General features: G+C 40.4%; 2 protein-coding genes across 18 annotated transcripts in view; one reads left to right on the top strand and one right to left on the bottom strand.

The window, feature by feature from the left end:
* The window catches only part of MAGI1 (membrane associated guanylate kinase, WW and PDZ domain containing 1), a 794,937-nt gene that overhangs the window by 98,727 nt on the left and 679,792 nt on the right, over positions 1 to 16,418 (bottom strand). For 7 of the 17 annotated variants that reach the window (XM_006160376.2, XM_027776543.1, XM_027776544.1 and 4 more), the window contains 4 exons: positions 13,902 to 13,940; positions 7,201 to 7,258; positions 4,005 to 4,135; positions 2,425 to 2,517 (listed from right to left, as the gene is read on the bottom strand). In XM_006160376.2, the coding sequence (XP_006160438.1) occupies positions 2,425 to 2,517; positions 4,005 to 4,135; positions 7,201 to 7,258; positions 13,902 to 13,940 (321 nt within the window). The remainder of the gene's footprint in view (positions 1 to 2,424; positions 2,518 to 4,004; positions 4,136 to 7,200; positions 7,259 to 13,901; positions 13,941 to 16,418) is intronic. The other 10 variants (XM_006160372.2, XM_006160374.2, XM_027776542.1 and 7 more) reach the window with 2 other exon arrangements.
* Positions 11,314 to 11,662, top strand: LOC106736195 (40S ribosomal protein S27-like). The gene has a single exon (XM_014592354.1). The coding sequence runs from the start codon at positions 11,329 to 11,331 to the stop codon at positions 11,581 to 11,583; it is 255 nt and encodes an 84-aa protein (XP_014447840.1). The 5' UTR covers positions 11,314 to 11,328; the 3' UTR covers positions 11,584 to 11,662.

Genomic DNA, 16,418 nt, shown 5'->3' with positions numbered 1-16,418 from the left:
CAGGGATGATGCCTGGTTTGGGGTACAAGTACAAGAAAACCAAAGTCTCCCACCTCCATGGGATTTAGAGTTTAGTGAGGAAGCCCTATGAAATAACGGAACACAAATGGACACTGGTTGTAACTGTTGAAGTCTTTGCATGGGAAGTGCAAGGGTTACAAGAAAACATGACAGGGGATCCAGCAAGGACCCGAGAGGAGCAAGACTTAGCAAAGCAAAGCATGGGGAAAAAACAACAGCAAACAGAGGGAAGAGCCTATGCAAAGGCACACAAGAGGGCCACGGTTTCACCAGTTCATGGAACTGAAAAGAGGCTGCTGTGGCTCATGGACTAGGAGGCAAGTGGTGGTGAGACGACAGGAACTTGCAGAAGGAATTTTAGATTTAAAAAATACTTAGGTGGTCTGGCTCTGCGTCCTAGTGGTTCAGGGAGCCAGACCCCACATAGCTGACTTACAGATCAAATCCTAGCTTTGGTAGTATGAAAAACAACTGGGCGTGCGTGTGTGTGTGTGTGTGTGTGTGTGTGTGTGTGTGTGCTCCAAATCTTGGCAAGATGGAGAAATGGAGTAGAAAGGATTGTGAGTGACCATGGCCCATTGGCAGGTGCTTTCTCCATTCCCTCTCTTTTCCTCTGTCTCTTCTCTTGGTGAGTACATGTGCTATCTAGCAAATCAGTGGGAAAAATAAAAAAAGAAAACAAATCGAGGAGGTCACAATCATGTTGATATTAATGGACGTAATTATCTACTATGTTCTTTCTTTATTAAAGCTATTGTCACTATAAAAAAGTGTATCCATGGGACCAGCAGATGGTGAGCTGTTATGTTGCTGGATTCCCATATGGACAACCATGATTCGAGTCCCAGACCTGGTGGCTTGAAAATCACGCCAAGCACATGTGTGTCCCAAGATCCCTGGAAGGAGAATGGAGAAGGGATTGTGGCATGACCATCTTTCGGGGGGGGGGGTTCTCACTTTGCCTTTCACTGCCTCTGACTCTCTCTGGTGAGCGCACCTCTTAAATCTCTTAAAAAAATGTTTTTTAGAATGTGTATCCATTCTAGAAAAAATTATTTTACGTAAACTGACATTAATACTAATCTCCCAACAATGTCAGTTAGCAGAAAAACAATTTATGAAAACTATAATGGAGGAATTGAAATTAGAAAAAAGAATTATTCTGCTCTTTTTATAACTAACATAGTTATGTCTCTTTGAAAATGTGAAGAGGAAGATTAATGTTGCAGTTATTTTAAATGGTTCTGTACCACAAACATTCCCCCAACTCTTTTCAAACTTGATGCCTGTCCTATTTTTCTTATTTAAAATGAAACAAACAAACAAAAACCCACAAAGTCCTTTTTTATCATTGAAAGTAATGAAAGCACCAAGATTCTGGAGTTTCCAATTTTTAAGAATGAAACTCTCAAAGGAGCTCATACAATTTGTGAATGTAAATAAGTGCGATCCACTGAAGTGTAAAATATGCATAAATGCCAAAATGATGGCAAGGATAAGAAATGAGAATTTAACACATAATATTATCAAACCACTTAGACTTACAGGAAAATCTTGGTCAAAAACAAGTATGTTGATGATAGTCTTTAAATATCTAATAATGAGTTTTGAATTTATCTTATTTAACATAGTATTAAATACTCATTAAGCCAAAGTAAATCAGTGATTCCCAATTCTGGGATGGTTTTGCCCTTAGGGATATTTGAGAATGTCTGGAGACATTTTTATTGTCACAACAGGGGTAAAAGGAGGGGGTATGTGAATCTGGCATCTCACAGATGAAGGACAGGGATGTGGCAAAATAGTCCACAATGCTCGGAATGAGCCCACACAATGAATTACTTAGCCGAAACTGTCAACCATGCTGACGTTGAGAAACACTGGTTTAAATGATCATTTAGCAAATAGCTGATTTTGTTTGTTTGCTCATTTAACATTTTAATCTGATAGAGGGCGAGTGCTTTCACTGAAGAAGGAAAGTAAGAAAGCAGTCTCTATGGGGTATGGTCACACAGCAGTCCCTTCTCCCCCATCCTCCATCTCTCCCTCCTTTTGGAATGCTGGGCATGCTCACACGTGCTCGGTGTGTTTTTCATGTCGCTGGGTCCAGTGCTGTCGACCAAGCAGTAAACACTTCCCTAACCACCACACCAATGGCTAGCTCCAGGAAGTCATTACTTTTAGAGCATTATAAATAGTTGAAAAAAAATGTATTCCAAAAAGTTTCTAATTTTTTGAGAAGGCTGTTTAACAAAATATTTACAATTCCTTTCATTATTTATGGTTTTCACTACCAAAGGAAATAACAACCTGGGAGTTACAAGATGCTACTTGATGAAATACCTTTATTTTAAAAATGAGAGTGCTGAGCTAAAATCATGATGCGATTATAAAAGACGTTACCCTGAAGTGGAGCTTCTCTGGCCGGCTCAGGATTGCTTGCGGGGTGGTTTGGAATTATAGGAGGCACGAGGGATGAGTGATCTTCTGTCCATTCTACAAGAAAGAAGAGAAGCATTGTCCCGTTTTTCTTTCAAATGGTTAGATATGATTCACCTTCTTAATACCCAAACAAATAAAACTAAGGGCAGACAGTGTAGATGAAAAGAAATTGATACCTGACCTCACTCTTCGTTAAAGATACCGAAATGTCTCTCTCTTCTAAGACACTGGGGATAGAAATTTTGTGACATAACCAATAAAAGCTCCAGTTCCCTCTGTTTGCAGAGTTCAAAGTGAGATCAAGTAAAACACATCAAGATAGACACAGAGTCAACTAAAGCAGCCCTGGAAGGGAGAAACTTCTCTATTGTGACAGAGACGTGGGCCTGGCTGCTGACACCTGCTGGTCTTAGGTGGCGGGGTGGCCGCAGGTGAATTTCAGCAGTTGGCTGAGGTGCTGTCTTCTGTCATCTCTGAAATCCAAATGGGACCTATTGCCAATCCTCCTGGGTTCCAACTGAAGTCTTAGTCACTGTGGAGGACTGGAAATAACTCACAGTAAGTGACCCTAGAGGTGTACCCAGAGTCACTTTCCAGCTTGGCTAACATATTCAACTGTACACACCCATCCCCAAACTGCACTTTGTAAAAACATCACCTGACTTTCGTGAAAACATGCATATTTGAATATCCCTAGAAAATTTCTGCACAGGGATGATAGAACGAGATGAGATGGGGTTAGCAGGGGAGAATGAACATATTAGGCTTCTGAACTGTTCATATTTCTACACAGGTCATGAGTTAATACATAACTTTTTAACAAAGCACTCCAAAGTACCAGTTCTTTCTGATTCTTACATGCAATGTTGCTAAACTAAAAAGTTAGTTTCACGCCCAGTAATGCCACTAAAGGAAAAATGCTCCCAGCGTGGGATCTCTCTGTCTTCCTTTTTTTTTTTTGAAGAGGTTTTTGCAATAGGGTACGTGCACTCGCCAGACAGAGACAGAGCCAGAGAGACAGAAAGCGAGGAATCATCCCCTTAGGGGGATGGCCATGCCACAATTCCTTCTCCTCCATTCTCCTCTCGGGATCTTGGGCAAGCTCGCATATGTGCCCAGTGTGAGTTTTAAGCCAATGGGTCTGGGATGCAAACCGCGGTTGACTACATGGGAGTCCAGCGACATAGCCATTACGCTAACTGCTGGCCCTGCAGTGGGATTTCTACAACAGTTGTGACACACGTGTTGCTAAAGCAAGAGAATTCTTTCACATGAGAAGGCTCCCAGCGTAAAGGTGCTCCTTTCCATGTAAGTAGAGATTCGGGTGCCTTTGAATTGGGACCCCCATTTTAACTGCGCAGTGGGATGGGGAGAAAAGGGGACGTTAGCACAATCTTATTCCTTCCCCCCAGGACATGGACTCCTCGGCAAGGGGGAACAACTTGACCACTGAGGCCAGTTCTGACCACACGGGGGTGTCAGCGTCCAGGCTTTGCCCCATTTCCGCAGCTCAAGAGGAAGCCTGGAGGGAAGAGGCCAACCTTCCTGCGGCTGCTGCTGTTGCTGTTGCGGCTGGGGCTGGGGCTGCTGCTGTTGCTGCTGCTGTTCAAGCTGCTTCTTCCGTTTGGCTTCTAGAACTGGGTTCTCATATTGTGTCTTCCTGTTGATGTGGCTGGGGAAGAAGATAAACATGTTCAGCGAGGAAGCATCTGATCTCAATGGCAAAATGCTCATCAGGCCACGTCTCTTGATTAGAACTGGGCAAGGCAGGTGGTCTGAGCTATGGACAACTTTGTGTCAACAAGTGCAGTTAGGAAGAGGGGAAAAATGCAACGCTTCCAGTACCGATTGCTTGTATGCACCAAGGTCGTGCTGCTAGTTTTACACACATTTTATCTTAAAGTCCTTGGTAATACCAGGAGGTAGGTCCTATTTTAATTCCTCTTTTATGGGTAAAGAAACTGTATTTCTGGATAGTTAAGTAATTCCTCACCTAATGTAACATAGCTAGTAAGCAGTAAACAGGCAACAAGCTCTGGTCTGTCTGCTTTCAAGTCCCAGGATTTTAATCTCTGATTTACCCAAAGGACCATGGTATCACCTGCCGGGGGAAGTTGTTTTAATTCAATAAGAAGTAGCTCATGAAATTACTGAAAAATGAGATTAAAGTGGATATGTGACATTGTCTGTAACATACAACATCAGAACTCCTGTGTAACTTTCTATAGTCGGCTTCACAGAAGCGTAAGCATATGCCCAAACAAAGAAGTTAAAAGGACCTCACTGACATCTGTCAACTATTCTGATCAGTGGATGTGGAGGCAAGATTAAAAGTATAGGCCTTAGGCACAGAGGCTCTAAATATAGCTAACATAAGGAGATGTGATGTGCTCAGAGTGATAAAGACGGAGACACTTCAGATGGCCACAAAATTAGTAAGTTCATAGCAAAGAAAAAAATGCATACACACACACACACACACACAAACACACACACACACACGAGTACATATACATATATATTTTTTACCATGGCTTTGTTTATTGCATCAGCATGTATGTGAATGTATGCAGGGGTGTATATGTACGTATCTCTATATATGATGTTTGTGTGTATACACACACATAAACATATATACATATATGTATATATGTATATACATCTAAATTTATACCATTCATATGTGCAATATACACACACACATTATAGAAACATCATATGAGCATAAACATATTGATTATTATGTGCACATATTTATATTTTTTTAAATTCAAGGTAATAGTTCATTAGAAGTTTAGGGGTATACCTATTACGTGATTATTTAGAACTCACTATTTTTAAAAGCCAAGACTTACTTATTTTCAAGAGATTTTGACTATAGAGCATGTGCACTAACCAGAGTGAGAGAGAGACAGAAAGTGAGAAATCACCTCCCTGGGGAGCGAGCCATGCCACAATCCCTTCTCCACTTTCCTCTCTGGATTTTGGACATGCACACACATGCATCCAGCATGCGTTTCAAGCTGCTGGGTCTGGGACTCAAATCACAGTCGACCCTGTGGGAGTCCAGTGCCTTGCCCAAGAGATCGATCGTTCTATTAAAGGCCTCCTAGTTTACTTCCTAACTATTAGGTTATTGGCAAAATCATGTATTTTTCTACGCAAAAATGTGTCATGACTTTCCCAACGACCCAATATTAAAAGCTTTTTTATTTTAAAAAAGCCCACCATTAACAGGCATGTGGATCTGATAAAACACAGGGAGGAAAAGTGAATAATAAGAAAACAACTCTGCCCTCAAACCAAGTCTCTTTACCCACCAGAGCGGTTGTCATTTCTTCCTTTTCTTAGTGTCCAAATTATTATAGTTGAGGGCCAGGGCAAAGTGAGCCCCTGATAGAAAAACCCCAGAGGACACCTGTGAGTAAGATGATGATCTTGTAGGCACACAAAGGAAATTTATTTTACGACAGCTGAGCTTGCCTCTCTGATGCCCCAAATTGCCAATCCTCCTTGTTAGATAAAGAGGAGGCAGTGTTAGTATTGGCCAAGGACACTTGCAATATTGAACTCATAATTTTTTACAGTAAGACACTGAGCATGTTACAGCCTGGCATTTTGCATCAGAGGTTCCTCTCGCCAGGGTGTTATGCAAATGACTTTTCATCATCAGCAGTGTGACGAAGAGAAAGCATGCCAGTTATCTTCACTGGGGCAGGGAAGGTTACGATTACACAACACTTACACGGCTTTCGTTTCTTTCAAAGAAGCTTTTATTAGTTATCGCTCATCTTTTTCAGAGGAAATGAGAGACTCTTTCGTCTGTGTCCTATCTCTTGGCTCTCCTCTACTTCCTTTGGGAATCATCTTAGCCATCAATGGTTCTCGGAAAAGACAAAGTGTGTGCCCGACGCTGGAATAAGGTACACAGCAAAGAGGGCTTGAGGAGGGTTTGACACCTTGGACAACGGGAAACAGGAGTTCCACGTACACTCCTCGGTGGGGTGGGAGGGCAGAGAGACACTGAGGTGCTGGACCCAAAGATAGGTCCTCTCTTATCTTCTCAATCCTTGCAGCCTGTCATAAAGGATTAAGAATTCGCTGTCTTTCAGAACGTCTGAATAAATAAATACTAATAAGAGACCTGGACAGGGGAAAGAATAGGTCACAGAGGTCCTCCTGAAGAAGACAACCACTATCTATCATTCATTCAACTAATACTTCTGAAGTTCTTGCATATGCCAGGACCACGTTGGGCCTTGCTGATAGGCTGTAAGTAAAAGGTGTGAACTGTGTTCTCGTGAATTTAATAAAATGATTTATGACCTTCAGATCTGTCGAAAATTTGTTATTCCTTAAAGTATACATAAGTGTATTTTCTCTTTTATTAAAACATTCTTTCATTTCATTTATTATTATTTTCTTTTTCAATTGGATATAGGGCATGTGTACTCACTAGAAAGAGACAGAAAGAGAGAGAGAGAGAGAGAGAAAGAGAAAGTGAGAAAGCAAGCTACCAGGTCTGAGACTTAAACTGTGGTCAACCATGTGAGAATCCAGCATGTTAACCACCAAACCACCTACTGGCCCCTTAAGTGTTATTTTCATTACAAAGTAAATAATAATAATAATTATTACTTAGTTTGTACCTTAAAAGGATGGCAAGTTCTGTTTAGCAAAAATGGACATAATTATACAGGGATACAAGCTAACATTTGGATTGTGATAGGCACTTACTCTACATAGTAGATACCATAGACAGGGTCTTCAATCTTTTCCCAACCAGCAGGCAGTTCTGAAAAATAAAAGACTGTTTAGAGCAAAAAATAACATATTTTTGAAAATCCTGGGGCTTCTCAACAACTGAGTTAGGCAAAAAGAAAAAGACTCATAAAAATGGCTTAAATCCAATTAAAATTGTGTATCCTTACCAAAAAAAAAAAAAAAGCATTATTTTGTTCACTTTCTTTTAACATTAAAAACAATTCTTTACCTACTGGTATATTAATCAAGAAAATAAAACTTAATAAAATGCAGCCTTTATTCTAAGTCAACTTTTAAATTGGGTTTTAATGGAAATATAGTTAAAACTTGCTTTTAACACCAAGTTCCTACCTTAAATAGTTTTCTCATTTTATTTCTTGACCACCTTACCACACAAGCAAAATCAGCTGAAAATCGGGACCACCAGATGGCCTGTTATGCTGCTGGACTCCCACATAGTCAACCATGTTTGAGTCCCAGACCTGGCAACTTAAAACTCACACCAGGCGTGTGTACATTTCTGCCCCAAATCCCAAGGGCCTGGGATGGAGGAGAAGGGATTGTGGCGTGGCCATCCCCCTGCTGGGGAGAGGGGGTAATTTCTTGCTTTCTGTCTCTCTCTGTCTTTCTGTCTTTCTGTCGAGCACACACGCCCTATAGTAAAAAACAAACAAGCAAATAAACAAAAAACAAAAACAAGCAAAAAAATCTCTCTAAAAAAAGATGAAAATCAAAGTTTATTTTAATTTATAATAATATCCTACTATTTTGCTCTTCATGGAATAAAATAAAATCTCCATCTTATTTTCTCTTTGTTTCTAATTAAAATGCTACTGGGTAAGTAAAAATGCCCACATGCAGTTGGGTTTCTGAATTGCATGCAGCTATCATTCAAATGCTATATTTGGTCTGCAGGCTGAGAGCTCACTAACCATGGGGGAACATTGTCATCCTTTCAATACGGTTGTAAAGAGGCATTGTGGTATGTATATGCCTTTCTGAAAACTCGACCATGTTCTATTGGACTGTACTTCATAAAATTTCGTATCAATATTTGGAACTTCATTAACTAGTGAACCATGAGTTGTTTTAACAAGAATCCATTGTGGATGGGCCCACTGCACCAGATTATTTGGTAAAAGAAGCAAGTAGCTTGTATTTTACATCATTAAACAGTCCTTTCAGGCAGAGTAGCAATTACTCAATGTTAAGACCACCCTGGTAAATGTAGTTAAGGCAACCTTGCTATAACACCATCCTCCAAAGTGAATCATTATTCCTAGCAGCAGCTATTAAGGCCAGATTGAACGGAATACTACCAACACTTGAAGTATCATTTATTTTTAAACAATAGATTTTTTTTAACTTAAAGAAACATGCGGTCACTATTTTCAAATAAGGACCATTTCATCGGGGCAGAGGGCTTACAAATGCCACATACGGTGCCAGACTGAGATTCAGGCATATGTGTGCACATAAACACACACAGACTAATTACTCGAAGTTTATGTTTTGTTCAGATTTGGCTTCACATCAGGAGACATTAATTTCATGGTTTTTGTTCCACATGTTACTTGTTTGCAAACAAAGAGACAGGTTTACCTCCCCTTTTCTCATAATTAAAACAACAACAACAACAAAAACTTTACAGGTTTTAAAAGTCTTTGAATTTCAGGAGACATAAGTTAACCAAAATGCAAGACAGGCCCAATCTGCAGATGTTGATACAACTTGGCATTTTATACAAGTCTAGGGGACTGATGCAAATCACATACTGAGAAATGGTTTCCCCTTACAAAGCTGGAAATTTCCCATTTAAATGAAAATGAACCAGAAAAATAGTTCCAAAGAGTTGGGGAATTGGAGATTCAAAAAATGCAAAATTGGGGCACAGTCCCGTATTTGTATGGGCAGGAGAGTGATTATATGGGGACCACGTTATGCTGCATTGAACCAGACCTCTTTCACAATCTGCAGCCCCCATATACTTGGTCTGATGATCTGATTATCAGATAAAACAGGGGAAACATTACGTAACCAGCTCACTCAATTATGAAGTTGACAAGCATTCACTGGGTGCCTACTGATTGCCTAAGAATGTATTAGACATCAGAGACGCAGAGATAAATGCAAGATACTGTCTAAGCAGAAAATTCAACCACACGGCACAGACTTTGATGGAAGTCCAAAGGAGGTCCGTAAAAAGAAGCTGTCCCACCTTCATCCTGTTGCCTAGTCAGTGTCCTAACATTCTGCAGTTCAAAAACCGGCTCATGCAATCGGCGCTTTGGGACATCAGTCCATTTAAACACATCTTCTCTGGCAGATTAGCCAACTCTAGAAATTTTCCAGTTTCAAGCTCATTTTATATTGAAAAGAGAGATTTCTCATTTCCAATGTGGTGATTAACTTAATAATAGGAATTAGTCTCCTAATGCTTAAAATAGAAATGGGTCATCAATTTAAAAAAAGGAAGATGTTTGTCCTAGAATTCACCATTGGATTCTAAAAAAACTGAACAAGGCAGAATATATTTGAATCCCAGAAAGTGATTATATTATGATTTTTAAACTAAATAGTCTGGAGAATCCTGATGAGGCATGGCACTATGTCTAACCACTATTAGGGAGCAGACCAGCTGGACAAGCAGCTGAGACCCTTTTGGTGTTGCTAAGGTCAGGACTGAGTTCTAGCTCTGTCAGTTAGCTCTACTGCTCTGTGGCCTTGGGCTAGTTCCTTTACATCTCTGATCTACATCTTTCAGGTTTCCCTTAAAGGTCAATTGTAGATTAAATGAAGATGCTTGTAAAACACATAGCATAGCGCCTAGCACACAGGGGGACTTCAACCAACGGCAGTTGTACTAAGAGAATACAAGGAAGAGGGAAGATGGATATAGCCTGAGTATTCACTATTCCTGCCTCTGAAAATCTCAGGGTACCGTTTTGTTACCACAGAAGCAAATACTGAGCAAATATGCTAAGTTCTTTTCAAAAGAGATTTGTCAATGTACAGATTAGAAGATCATGTTTGAAATCAGAAATAAGTTTCAAAACTATAACTTAATTTTGATTGAGGGAGGGATTTGTTTTCTTGTCTCTACCTCTCCTACTTGATTTCACCACGTGAAGACCCAATAATTGTGAAAGAAGGTTCTGTAGGTGCTTTTTGATTCTGGGGGTTTGTCTGCAGAGGATGTGATAGATTCTGCAAACTGAGAGTACACAGTGGAGCTACTGACCCCGCTCAAACAACACAGTACAAAAATGACAACTCTATAATCAAATGATCTGTGTCCAACATGCAGGCTGAACACCCACGCCTTTCTGAGGCAGACTACACACAGTATCTCCTTGTCACATCTGGAATTGCACTGTAGCTGAAAACCAGAAGGTTGCTATTGTTTGAAATTAGGACCCTTCTATTAAGAAAATGGGCAGTGAGCTTGTCAATAGAACCTGAAGCAAATGTAATAGAAAACTCTGTGTGTGTGTGTGTGTGTGTGTGTGTGTGTGTAGACTACTCTGTACATATGCAGGTAAAAATCAAGGGTCATTTCTCTACCTTATCCAAAGGAAGAACACATTTGTATAAGTTCTCTAAGGCACAGTCCTCTCTAATTCCATGCTAATGGGAAAAAAAAAGACCATAAGGCCGTATTGAAAAGTCTAACAAGAGAGAATTAAGTAATAAATAATAAAACCGGTACAGGTTGAGTGTCTCTTATCTGAGGGCCAGCTAGTAGGGTGGTGTTTAAGATGGTCAGCTCCTGCACGGCCTATAGCATTGTTCAAGTCTCAGATCAGCATCCTAAAAAACATGCCAGTCAATTGTGTGTGCACCTAGAAACCAAAAAGAAAGGAGAAATGGAGGAGAAGAGATTGCAGCATGGTCATCCTCCATAGGGGATGCTTTCTCAATTTCTCATTCTCCCTCGCTGTTTCTCTCCAGAAAAGTTAAAAAAATAATTAAATAGGGACCAGCAGATGACGTAGCAGCTACACTGGACTCCCGCATGGCTGACAGCAGTTTGAATCCTGGACCCAGTGGCTTGAAAATCACACTAGGACTTTCTGGCGGTGACGACCTCCCCACGAGAACATGGCTCTCACAAAGGACCTCCTTCATCCCTCTCTGGAAGAGGAGAAGAGGAAACACAAGAAGAAGCGCCTGGTGCAGAGCCCAGATTCCTACTCCATGGATGTGAAGTGCTCAGGATGCTATAAAACCACCACAGTCTTTAGCCATGCACAAATGGTAGTTTTGTGCGTTGGCTGCTCCACTGTCCTCTGCCAGCCTACAGGAGGAAAAGTGAGGCTTACAGAAGGATGTTCCTTCAGGAGGAAGCAGCACTAAAAGCATCCTGACTCAAGATGAGTGGGAAACCATCCCAATAAACACATTTTGGATATGTCCTGTTTATTGTCTTGTTTAACTGCTAGGAAGTTCCTGCCTCAAGTATTCAGGGGCAACCAGAAGAGTGGAACACTTGGAGTCATTTGGGGCAAGTACGTTGGCCAAGTACTTTAAAGTCCATTGGGACATTTGTATCCATCTAAGCTCATTGGTTCTTGATTTAAAAAAAAAAAAAAGATACTAAAAAATAAAAATTAAAAAATTAAAAAAAAAAATCACACTAGGCATGTGTGCGTGCGTGCCCAAGATCCTGGGAGGAGAATGGAGGAGAAGGGATTGCCGCGTGGCCATCCCCCCCAGAGGGTGATTCCTCGCTTTCTGTCTCTCTGTCTCTCTCTGTCTTTCTGGTAAGCGCACACACCCTATAGCAAAAAGTCTCGAAAAAAAAGAAAAGAAAAGCAAGCAAAAGTCATGTCAGCACTCAGAAAGTTTCAAATTTTAGATTTCGGGTTTTCAAATTAGGGATGCTCAATCTATAATAGAAAAAATATGTGCGGATCACAGGGACAAATGTTAAAACAGATTTTCATTAAGGCTCTTCACAAATACATGGGAAACTTCTCTGTCTAACCTCTTCACAGATAAGGAGGGAAGCTAAAAGAAGGTGGCCTCGCCAAGGTCACATGACCAGTAAGGAGGGGAGCCAGGCATCCTGATCTGACCTCAGAGACAGCTCCACAACACCAAACCGTGTCCCTGACTTACAGCCATGATCACAGAAGTGATACTGTGCAGACATTAGAAGTCATTTTTTAGAGTCTTCAACAGCACAGGACAGTTTCCATGGCATTAAGTTACAAGGAGGAAAAATACAAAAACTTCTTTCCTGAAAATTTCAAGAGTTGAACTTTCACAGGCACAAATAAGGTCATGCCCCTGCAGAAAGCTGTGTTATCTCCAGCGGTCACCTGCAGATAGCAGAGTGGTCACCCATACACATTATTCAGGCAGTAAGAGTGGAGGCAATTGGTTCTGCAAATGAGAAAGAGACTTATTTGTGTCTAATGTCACTGGGTTGATCAATTCCTGTTTTGATAAAATTAGTTTCAAATTGTTCTATTACACAGGGTGAATCTTAAATCATTTCGACCACAATGACCACAAGAACAACTTTTTAAACATCTTTAAAAATAGATCCCTCAATGGTTATTGACCGTTGTCGGCATTACGTATCCATCACAGAGGGGTATGTTCCAAACATAAAGAAAAACAGAAGTAAATTCTACCATATCATAACTTTACTCAACCATGATTGATTACCTATATAACAAAAACAAAACAGAATGAAAGCACTAATCTGCATTCTATATATTGATATTTTTAGGTCTTAAGGCAATTTTAAAATGCTAGGCAGATTCAGTAATCTCAGGATAGTTCCATTCAAATTGATGTTAAACCATTTTTTACATTAAAAAAAAAAGAAAAGATAGCCAATTTTCAGTCAGCCAAGGCTTTCATCTGCAATTGAGCTAAAACTTGTGCTTTCTCGTCTCTTGTCACTGAATGCACTAGACAGAATATAAACTAACTTTAATATTGTTCAGAGCTGAACATAAAGCACTTAACTAAGCAGGGAATACAATTTATTGCATTTCAATGGCAAAGAAAAAACTAGTCTGGCCTGAGTGGCTAATGTAAAACTATTCCTAATCTACAACGGCCAGAGTAGCTGAAACCTGATTCACACTGATACGTACAGTCTAAGGACAATGGCCCATATAAACGCTGCCTCTGGTTGCAAGGTGATTCACTACAGTGAGATCCGTATGCGGCCCAGGACTGAATAAGAATGCAAGGCTTTAGACTTATGACCTATTCAAGTAACCACTGGAATTATTTTATCGCAACTACAGTCTTCAAAGTCATATCATGGGTTCTAGTGTGCTTTGCTTTACTGTATTGCTCAAATAATCAACGACCCTAAATAAACAAACAAATGAGGGCCAGACAAGCTACCTCACGGTCAAAGGACACCGCAAGCCTGTCTGCAGTTTTTTCCCAGTCGTCAATCTACAAGACTGCCTGTCACCCATCGGCGAACTCTCACTCTAATCTCAATGCCTTTTCTCTGTCCACACCGTGCATTCTAACTCTGCCTGTCAGACGACACCAGGACTATGAAGTTGACCTTTTGCAGAGAAGCTAGAATGAAAATCAAAATTGGAAAAGTGCAAACTAAAGAAAGAGAGGGATTCAGCAACATGCTGGGACAAAACCATGCAGGGTAAGTCATGCAGCAGCAGGCAGGGAGGGTTTACCTAGTTCACTGTCCAGCTCCTCGGTGTGTACCCCTTCTTCTCCAAAGGAAGAGCAGGAATTTTTTTTTGACAGAAAAGAAAAAGAAAAATTCAGACACCAGCACCAAGAGAGAAACTCCCCTCAGAGAAACACCAGCAAACACATCACTTCATTTTGTCCTTACCTGTATTGTGGCTTATTTTATTGGCTGGGCTAGTAAACTCGTAACCTCAGTATAAATCACACAGTCAGAACTGATATTGGCAAAATAATTATATGGTTCATTTCCCTGCATTTCAAAGCAGGATTTGATTGGTGGTAAAAGATGACAAATATCTTTGCAGTTTCAATGTCCTCGAGTGGGAAGTCACATACTACAGACCTTATTTTGGAGCAAACAAGGCTGTTAGACCTCTTAATATTAGTCCTTTTAATCCTTTAAGAATTCTCTAATCAGTGAGGTAATTACACTCACAATTAAAGCATAACTTGACTTAAAGTAATACCTCTGTTCTAAAACTGGAAGAGGAGATCAAACCAAGAATGTAGTTTGCATAATAAGCTACACTTCGAAGCCTTTCATGAAGGAGCTGGACAGATGACGTGTGTCATGAGATGCCCTTCAATGAAACAAGGTATGGAAGTTGTCCTGAGGTGGTATTGGGAGCCAGAGTTAACCAATTTTGTGTTTATATCTATGTAACTTTCTAAGTCAGAGAGCTCAAAAATATTAGCATGGAGAGACTCACAGGTTGCATGGTGGCTAAGGTGCTAGACACTCCCACAAGGCCCATCGTGGTTCAAATCCTGGACCTAGTGGTCTGCTTTCTCACTTTCTCTCTCTCTCTCTCGTCAAATGAAAATGAATGAATGAATACATAACATTAAATAAATAATTCTTTAAAAAAATATTAGGGTGGAAATGTTCTCAGTAATTTCACTCAGCGAAACAAGTCAAAATGCCTTCCATTGTCAACCTCTTCTTGCTGTCAGTGAAACATTTTTTTATTATTGCAAAGAGAACACAGGACAGTACACAATATCATTTCATAAAGTCTCCCACGTTACAGAGCAGGCAACTGTCCCCTCCACTGTAAGGAGACACTGTAACTGTTCTAAAGTGGGAAGTCACATACTACAGACCTTATTTGGAACAAACAGGCTGTTAGACACTGTAACTGTTCCCTTACAGTGGAGGGGACAGTAGCCTGCTCTGTAGCTTGAGAGACTTTAACAGGCTTGAACCTATTTAAAAACAGGCTTGAAAACAGGGTGTAAGCCTGTTTTTACCACGATAAATTCAGTGTCCAGTGTAGTTTCTAGTATGTATTTAGGAACTAAAACATTTCTCAGATGAATGAATGAATCAATCGATCAATCAATTATTAATTTAAGCAACCAATTTGACCCTATGTACCTTATAAACTCTTGATTTAAACACTATACAATTGCCAACAGCAACTTGATAAGTTGATAACTGCTTCTTAAAGGGGAATCTGATTTATACAAAATAACTTGTGAAAAATGCCCATGTAGACATTATCTTATTATGTTTCTGGGAATGACTGCTCATTTCTCTTTTTTTTTTAAATTTCTTTTTTAAAGAATGATTTTATTTAACGTCCTTCCCTCTCTTTCTTTCTTTCTTTCTTTAAATTTGACCAGAGAGGGACAGAGTGAGAGAGAGTGTGAAAGCAAGCTGCCAGGTCCGGGACTCGAACTGCTGATGGTCATGTGGGAATCCAGTGCCCTTAACCACCACACCATCTGCCAGCCCCACGAGTGTTTCTCGTACTGAGACCTACAACGTGCCAGCTGCTGGATGACAAGATAGCAATATGAGCACAACCAGGCAGATCACTACTCTTTTGGATGAGAACAAATCCCACAGTTTACCACATAAAACTAAAATTAAAACTGTGACAAGTTCCCTAGAATAAGATGCATAATAAAGTAACTTAATCCTATCTGGAAATGAAGTCATGGCAAAACTGTCATCTGCAGGGTATACAAAATTTAACAAAAGACTTTGGGTAAGAAAATCACTTGAATTTAAGCTCCACCAGAGTAGGGTTTTATGTCTCTTGTGTTTGTTGATACCTGTGACGGGCCTGGAAGACATGGACATATAGAAGCTTTTCAGTAACTATTTGTGAAAGCAGAGACCTGTGCATCGAACTGTCATGGGGCAAACTCAATGAGGATCAGCGAGAAAGAAGGGCAGAAGGTGAGAGTGGGAGAAAAACCAGAAATGTGAATGACAAAGGGCTTAGAGCAGCAAGCTGAGGACTTAGCACTGACTCAGCACACTGGAGAGCCAGTGCAGAGGGTTTGCCGGGTGGTTCCTGACAACATCATCACATTTATATTTCAAATATTTCCTCGGAGTGCAGCCCAAGAATTAGAGTGGGCAAGAGGTCAGGTGGGAGATGAATGTGACACAGACTCAGGTAGGACAGATGAGGAAGAAAGCAGGAGTAGATCTCAGAGACACTAGGGCCAAATGAATTCATCTGGTTCCCAGGTCAGCTGTACAG

Source organism: Tupaia chinensis, unplaced genomic scaffold, assembly GCF_000334495.1.
Source record: "Tupaia chinensis unplaced genomic scaffold, TupChi_1.0 Scaffold000682_1, whole genome shotgun sequence".
NCBI classification, from domain to species: domain Eukaryota; kingdom Metazoa; phylum Chordata; class Mammalia; order Scandentia; family Tupaiidae; genus Tupaia; species Tupaia belangeri.
The sequence above is the reverse complement of the archived record's forward strand: the minus strand, read 5'-3'. Positions and strand labels throughout refer to the sequence as shown.